The sequence below is a fragment of the Triticum urartu genome, chromosome 1, assembly GCF_003073215.2.
Source record: "Triticum urartu cultivar G1812 chromosome 1, Tu2.1, whole genome shotgun sequence".
NCBI classification, from domain to species: Eukaryota; Viridiplantae; Streptophyta; class Magnoliopsida; order Poales; family Poaceae; genus Triticum; species Triticum urartu.
Window position 1 is genome coordinate 496,175,233 of NC_053022.1, and position 8,410 is coordinate 496,183,642.

At 43.8% G+C, this 8,410-nt stretch overlaps 1 protein-coding gene across 1 annotated transcript; it reads right to left on the bottom strand.

The window, feature by feature from the left end:
* Positions 1-1,487: 1,487 nt before the first annotated feature.
* On the bottom strand, positions 1,488-5,419 carry LOC125522245 (proteasome subunit alpha type-3-like). The gene is made up of 11 exons (XM_048687329.1): positions 5,252-5,419; positions 4,646-4,799; positions 4,523-4,562; positions 4,346-4,429; positions 4,099-4,172; positions 3,938-4,024; positions 3,761-3,845; positions 3,481-3,527; positions 2,316-2,381; positions 1,926-2,016; positions 1,488-1,806 (listed from the first exon to the last, which is right to left on the bottom strand). Exons 2-11 carry the CDS (start codon positions 4,747-4,749, stop codon positions 1,735-1,737), a joined length of 750 nt encoding a protein of 249 aa, XP_048543286.1. The 5' UTR covers positions 4,750-4,799; positions 5,252-5,419; the 3' UTR covers positions 1,488-1,734.
* Between the last annotated feature and the right edge of the window lie 2,991 nt (positions 5,420-8,410).

Here is an 8,410-nt window from a genome sequence, read left to right on the forward strand (position 1 = left end):
AAACAGAAGGCCTAGGCGCAACAAGAACAACAAGCGTCGGCACAAAACCAGCGGCAGTGATGTTGATGACGCAGCTGTCAACGCTAGATTTAGCAATCCAAGGACTGGCCAGAAAAAGAAGCCCTTTAAAGCGAACAGGGATGGTCTTACCACACTTGATAAAATCCTCAACAAGACTTGCCAGGTTCATGGCACTTCGAACAAACCTGCCAATCACACTAACCGGAACTGATGGGTTATCAAGCAGGCCAGAAAGATTGCAGTCGAAGGCCTGGGCAAGAGTCTGTCTCGCAGCGAGGACACTCCCGGTCCCTGAGCTCCTACGACTAAACCTGAGAATGGTTATTAAAAAACTGGGTGAAACGGTTTGGTTCTTACTTTGGGTTTGATTGGTTCAGGTTTTATTAGGCCGAATCTTTTTTAGTTTGGTTTTGGTTTGGGCATGTGAAGAAACCAATTTGGATATAGTTGGTTATGGGCTTAAACAATTTGGTTATTAACGGCTATAAACTATGGGTCCAAACCGGTTTCTGGGCATTGGTTATGTGCAATAAGTAAGGACGCATCGATAACGAGTATCTTTGATCCGCGTACATGCTGCGATACACTATGTAATTCTGTATTATGAGGAAACACCACATGCAAATCGAATGTATTTGCTTGTGCTTTTGCTAAGCAATTGGTTTTAATACACTTGCCAGTAAGCTTTTCAGTTGTGGGCATTGTCTTTTTGACTCTTATTGTGTGTTGATTGTATCTCAACGATAACTTTATTCCCAAACTGTTGTAGATACACTTATGCCTTTTCTATGTCATTTGCTTCTTAACATGTCGATTTGTGCAATCATATATACATTGAAGCAAACACATAGTTATGTATTGGGTTTAAACTCACGGTTATGTATTGAGTTTAAATTAGTTTAGGTGGAAAAAAATAGAGGGTTTAGTTTTGGTTGGGCTGAAAATGGCATTAAACGGGTATAGTTCAAGTATGATTCTGAGAGATACATGTACGAGTATGGTTCAAGCATGAAATCATTTTCAGATTTACCTACGACACCCATGGAAGCGCATTGTATGACCCGCGCCCCTCCATGGACGGCTTGGCGCTGCCCATGCCAGTGTCACCGCTGCGGCGGCTCCGCTGCTCCGACTTCATTTAAACCTCCACGCCACCCTCATCGCCGCCTGTTCTTTGAGACGAACAATGAGAGATGTGCAGGAGCTTCGCCACCTTCCACAGGGACGGGGGGCTGGGACGCAGCCGCGGCGGCGAATTCAGCATCAAAGGGAGGGCGAGGGGATACTCGGCCGCCTCCAGGCGGAGTAAATTTTTTTGCTCCTCTAACTGGTTTAGGAGATCAGCTAGGTGCCAGTTAGAGGAGTAAAACAGGCGGAGTAAAAAAATTTACTCCTCTAACTGGTTTAGGAGATCAGCTAGGTGCCGGTTAAAGGAGTAAAACTGAAATCTTCAATGGATTAAGATCTGTGACAAACATGTTCGGATTTCAATGGATTAAGATTCAGTGTGTGACCAACAGCAAGCAGAACACGATTCGCTACAACCCCCCAAAACACGAGAACCTGCTTGCTACCTCAACTGGGATGGAATCATGGAACCGTAAGCAACAACGCCTGAAGGTAGTTTTTTGCACTGAAAACGAACCGCTCCAGTCCGGTATCTGTTACGCGAGCATGTGAAAGTAAATGGGGAGCAGAGCTCATGGTCTCTTCTTAGTCGGCGTCCATCTCTTCCAACGCTGCCTGCGCTGCTGCCTTGGCCTGCTCCAGAAGATCATTTGGAACCTACACGAGGTATGAAAAGTTAGCAAGGAATTCAACAAAGGGCAACTCTGTGGCCTATGTACGGTAGCTGTGGAGTTCCAAGGGAGGGGGTATTTTTTTTATGAGTGGCCGTTTATCACCTTCTCATGCTGACGGTTAGATTCATCGCACACCCAGCTCAGTTCCAGCTCAAAAGATTTGTCTTTCGCTTCATCGTGTACACCATAAATTCTACATGTACAGGAAAAAAAGTCAGCCTAGTAATTATTTCGGGTATGGCAATTTGTACTAGAGTATTGCAGCCACAAATACTCCTTGTGGGAGTAAAACCATGATATGGAGGATCAGCAATGTTGTTCCTTCTGAGAGAAAATCAATATTTGTTGTGACTAGTAATTACTGGCCATCTTCATGCTTGAGCAAGTAAATGTACATGACTAACAAGCTTTCAGGCCATTCATGACAGAAATCTAGGTGGTATATCCTAAAGATGAAACTTGCAGTAGGATGGCAAAAGATTTAGGACATACATCTTGGCAACCTCAACAATGCCTTCCCTGCAGGTTAGCTCAGAAAGCTTCAATTTCTCTATCTCCCTGTATGACAAGATTAAGATAGATCAATTAGAATGGAGAACCACTGTTTGTGGCCAATAAAAATACATAGTAAACATCATCATAAGTATTTTGTGCAGATGCATTTGACAGCCGCTGCGAACAGTAAAAAGGGACATTCTACAAAATTTTGAATCGCACAAGTTCTTTGTAATATAAAGCTCTCAATGTCATAATGTATCTGAAAACATACACATCAATGGCTACAAAGCTGCAAGGGGAAAGTAAATACAGATCAAGTTTTAGTTAATTAACAACTCTTCCACTGAAAACTAAATCAACGGAAAGACCAATAAAAGGACAAAGAGATAAACGGTCAATGTATTTAGACTATGTAAATGATGTGCATCTATGATCTAAAGTACGTTAACATCAATGGTCAGTTTGGTATTGTGGGCCTTAACTGCGGAAGCTAGACAATTCAAAGGATTACACATACCAGTTCTGGTACAATATTTCTGTTATGGCTGTAAAGAAGTGGTTATTTATCAAAATGCTAAACTGAGGGTCTGTTTGGTTAGTTGCAGTGCTTTTTTTTTTCCTAAATTTTGTGCGAGAAGTGTGACAAGTCACAATTTATTGCTCAGCAAACTTTTCATCACAGGTGTGCCAAGATTTCACAATAGATGTATCTGACGTGTAGGGTGCACTGATGCAGTTTTAAGAAAATGTGGCGCATCAAAATTTGTCAAAGAAATAAATACGAGCTTAACCCAAACCTGCCTAACTCGTATGTAGCAAACTGTGGTAAGCAATAAAACACCACCTAAGCTGTGTTCTGCTAGTGGCAAACCTAACATAAGCAATAAGTATTTCGCCCGTTGAATATGGAACGGCTAAACTACTACCTGCATAAACGCTAAATGTGGATGATCATTTGATGAGCAGCTTTAAGAATATCAACAGCATGTTTACTTCCTTATTCCTAAAGATCTACTTTGAAAAATTAAAATGGTATTTATAAAAACGATTCATGAATGTGCCATGCTTTAGCCGTGCTAGTGGTTTGCAACAAAACAGAAAATGGCCACTACAGGAATCATACAACAGAAAAAAATTAGTGAAAACTTGATTGGCTTACGTTTTTGCAGCCTGTCTTCCTTTACCCAGAGCAGCACCAAAATATTTCTGTCAAAATTCAACCATTAAGTCATAAATTCCAAATGCGTCTACTGCTACTAAAAGCAGCACTGCACATCTTAATCCATGTACATAAAGTTATCTGTTTACTATGAAATTAAACTTGCCCGGTCACTGACAGGAAATATAAATATGTGTTATCTAGCCAACTTATACCTTGCTCGGTCCTAATAAATAATGGCAAAATAGAAGAACTACCATGTCTTAGATTGAGAACTCACATATGAGAGCCCTGAAGGTTCGATCATGTAGAGCTGTGGCCCATCCCTATCATAACCTCCAAGAATAACTCCACAGCCAAAAGGCCTGAGACAGGAGTATAAAGTGTATCAAACTATCACGTAACATGTTGGAGGCAACCACCTTCTTGAACAAGAAGAACATCTTAACTGCCTTACCTGAGCCACCAGTAGAGTGTACACAGATGAACGTAGCTAGCTACACGATCAGCTAATTCCTTCACAGGCATGGGTTCTCCGTATACCCTGGTGGATTACAGCTTTAGGTTACAGTTCTACAAACATTTGGTATGAAAATCAAAAGTCTCACTAATTCTCACTTTTCATAATTGGCAGCTTCTGACTTTGCTCTGGAGACCACCTGCCTACCGTCTGCTGCTAACCCAGCCACAGCCTGAAAAAGAGAACAGGAATTAACTTCATTACCAAATGCAATCCATTACAGTAAGAAGAAAGGCAATTATAAAGAGACATGAAAGGGAACACTGCAGGATATATATCCTAAATAATTGGTGCATTCGCAGAGAGAGACCAGCCTGTACGTAACAAAAAAGGAAGAGAGATTACCAAGCCAGAGTTCCGGTGAACAGAGTGAAGTCTCCGATTCGACCCGGCAAGTATCATCTTCGATGTTATCAGCTTCTCCACACCCTATAGACCAATATATTAAAAGGTTATCACACAAAAGAAGCACAGAGTACCACCCCATCCGGGTAAAAGGAAATACAGCAAATAACCACTTACGAGGACAACTCCATCTTTGCACTTGATCCCAACAATCGTCCTACACAGAATCATCCAAAGTTTCATCATGAAGTTGCACAGACAGAGAAGGTCAGGAAAACAGGGGAGGGAGCTAGGTCACACCCGCTGTTGTCGACGGCCTTGCCAGCATACTCGACCTGGAAGACACGGCCGTCCGGGGAGAAAGTGGTGACGGACAGATCATACCCGGTTCCTATGCTACTCATGGTTAAGACTTAAGTCGCTTCAATCACCGAACCGTTTATACAGTTCTCTCCTGAAAAAAAGAGATCACGACAATCATGTTAAGAATAAGCAGGACAAGCATCACTGCATCGGGGAACAAGCATATGCAGGAATCGTTCAGATTTCAGACAGATGTACTACGCGAGGCATTTTGGCGGAGTTGTAAGATGCCTAGTGATTAGTGAACCTTGTATTGCAAACCAATCCGAGGTCTGTTGCACATTTGCTAATGAAGCTACCTGCCTACAGCTTTAAGAAAAAACGCTGCCTGCCTATGTGAAAACCTGGAATTCCCCTGGTACCAGGATGCGGTCTACACTGCAACGCTACAGATACGGCTAGTTGCCGCTGGTGGCTCCAGGAGCGGACCTAACATAGGAGGGGGACGAACAAGGTTTCGGCCGAATTTCAACCGCGCAGCGAGCGATTCTACGACAGACTGTAGCGGTGAGCGCGATGGGGCGGGGGGACGGGGGCGCTTACCGATCCCGGCGAGCGGAAGAGGCCGCGTCGACGGCGGCGCGGGCGGGGGGATCGTCGGCTCCGGCTTGTGCCGCAAGAAGGTGGGGAGTGTGGGTTTGAGAGAGCCGCCGGGACGGACGGGCACGAGCTGTGTTTGCGGGGCGGAGGCGTGCGCGTCGGACTCGAACCAGGGAGGCAGCCGGCTGACTGCGTCGGACCAGCAAGTCGGGTTAGACTACGAGGGCTGGGCTGGGCTGGGCTGGGCAGGGGCCCATTCCGCGATGCGTCAGCTTCGTCTTAACGTGGGCTGCACAAATGTTTTGAATCAAGGCGAAACGTGAAGGTTTTGAATCAGTTCAAATCATTCATGAGAAAGGAGAGTCAAATGTTGAAGCACACAAACCTGGCAAGAGCTTCTGCTACTTTAGGTTTTGCGAGGCAATAGACCAGACCTTATTGTAATTTCTTCCAACATTTTTTGAATGAATAATAAAGTGCTTCGACCGCTCAAAAAAAAATCTAGGGTGCACAATATTTTCTATATTTTTTTATGCGGGGGACCTCTTTGTAATGTACGGGCATATGTCCTTGCCTAGTCTTTTTTTTTTGGAAAAAAACGTTCAACCATTCATCAACTATCATGGGAGTATATAACCTTCAACTATCATTGGAGTACATAACCTTGTACAATGTGAGTGCTTAGTGAAAGAAACCATTTTTTAAGCATATGTACTCCCTCCGTCCCATAATATAAAAGCGTTGACACTACATCAGTGTAAAAAATGTTATTATATTATGGGACGGAGGGAGTACTTATTTGTAGAGGGTATATGCGCAATTAGACATCTCTCCTCCTATAAAGATAAGCACCAGTGCTTAAGCAAAACTTTGTTTATTGTACTAAGCATTCCATAAGCACTTTGCGTCGTACAAGGCCTTATTTGTTCTCGGGTATAGTAAAATATTCTCGATGTGCTTTTTTGTCAAGAAAATATGTGTACAATTCTTTTGATTATATGAGACAAAAATAAGAAATGATAGGAGGATTTTAATGAAAATATGGGGCGCAAGAAATCAGAAAGTTTTTCAAGATGTTGATGCTGACGTTTCATCGACTATCCATAATATTTGCTTTGACCTAACTCTATGGTCGCATAGGCTTAAATCTCCCTTGCGTCTGTCTTTGGTGTGATTCCGTGTAATCTGTGAAATATATCCGTGTGAGGAGCCTTTCCCCTCATTGGTGAATATTAAAAAAAACAGGAGGATTCTACATGGAAAGAATAGAAAGATAATTTACGAGGAAAAGAAGAGATGAATTGTGCACATTGGTATTGAACACCAATTTAGAGAAGGCATGCGGCGAAACTTAGTAGAGTGTTTCATTTTGGTAAAATGCCACTGGTTCAAATCTTGTCATGCCTACTAAGGACCACGGAGCCATGCCTCACGAGGGCATGCATAAGTGTGAATCAATATCTCCCCTAGTGAAGATCCCGAATGCTAATGTTGTTTTAGTTGAAGAATTAATTGATCCGAAGAGTTGGGGTTGGACAGAGATAGTGTCATTGAGAACTTAGTCACACCGGATGTTGATGCCATCTGCAAGATACCAACTAATATTGCAATGGAAGATTCATGTGCATGGAATGCCGAGAAATTATATAACTTTACAGTTCGGTCTGCCTATAAGCTCCTGGTTGCTAATCAATTACACGATGATCAACCAAGCAGCTTAGGCACTGGCATGGGCAAGGTGTGGAAGGAGTTATGGCATTTACAGGTCCCCAAAGTGAGAAACTTATGGTAGAGGGTGATTTACAAGTTTGTACCGTCTCAGGCCGTTCTTTGACATATTGAGAGGATTCCCTTTCATGAAGCATGCGGAGAAGATGAGACCATTGTACACGCTTTTTCGAAATGCACTTTCGATCGGTTGTTTTGGGAAGAGCTAAAGGGAGCTTACACCAGTCAAAGTCCCAGATTTGCACACAAACAGTTGGGCAGTTTTTTCTTGAAACAGAGGCAAAATATTTGCCTCATCTATTAATTAAGAAGAGAATAGAGTTTGTATTACAAGGCCACGAGGCCCGCCGACAATAAGCATGAAAATACTTCCTGGGTACAATGGCTCCCAATTTTTTTTGCACCCGCCGAGACCCAAAACTTGGTCTCGTCTTTGATGGCCTTGAGCAAGATGGTCAGTGGCTTGCTCTTTTGACGGAGCATGTGTGCATTTATCTTGTTCCAAATGGTCCAACTAATGAGCATTGTGAGTGATGCCATTGCTTTACGTTTGGGGTATTGTTGCCAGAAAGGTTGATGCACCAATCTTTGATGGAGCTCTCTAGGTGCCAAGAGGAGGTGTCAATGTTTTCCAAGTGCGGCCACTCATTAGCGAGGTTCGAAAGACGGAGGGTGAGACGACAATTGAAGAAGAGGTGTATTCCAGACTCTTGTTCTCTCTTACAAAGAGGGCAAAGGCCGCAATTTGGCCACCCACACTTGGCCAAGTGGTCGACGGTCCAAATTCTATCTTGGATGGCCAACCAAGCAAAGAATTTGACTTTGGGCGGAGCCCACACCTTCCAAACCATGTGATCCATAGGAGAGTACAAGGTGCCCATAAATTGTGCCGAGTAAGCAGTTGCCGCCGAGTATAGACCACGCTCTGTGAGTTTCCAAATGTCATCTTCGCCATGCTCATTGAGATGGAAATCCCAGATGAGAGACGAAAGGGCAATGAATTGCTAGAGGTGAACCATGGAGAAGTTGACGGTGATCTTGATCTTGGAGACCCAAGCACCCGCATGAAGAGGATGTTTGCCTCGCATCCATGCCATCTCACGCCTAGCCTGGACGCTGCCTGAAATATGCCTGGTACTTGTTTTGTTTGTGTCCTGAGAGAAAGAGTGCATGCCTGGTCTGGCTGGTGGAGAGTTGTGATTAGCCTGGTCAAGTGGAATAAAAAAAAGAGAGGAAAACATGCATGACCCAGGCAGTGGGATTAGCCTGGTCCCAAGCGTCCAATTCTTTCGCCTGGACCATGCCGCAGCATGCCTGGCTCCCACTTAAGGTTTTTTAATTGCTATATGACGCACAGCAGGGCAGCAGCATGCCAGGGACAAACCAAACACCCGGATGCCAGGCTAGCCTGGACAGGCACAAAAAGTTCACCTC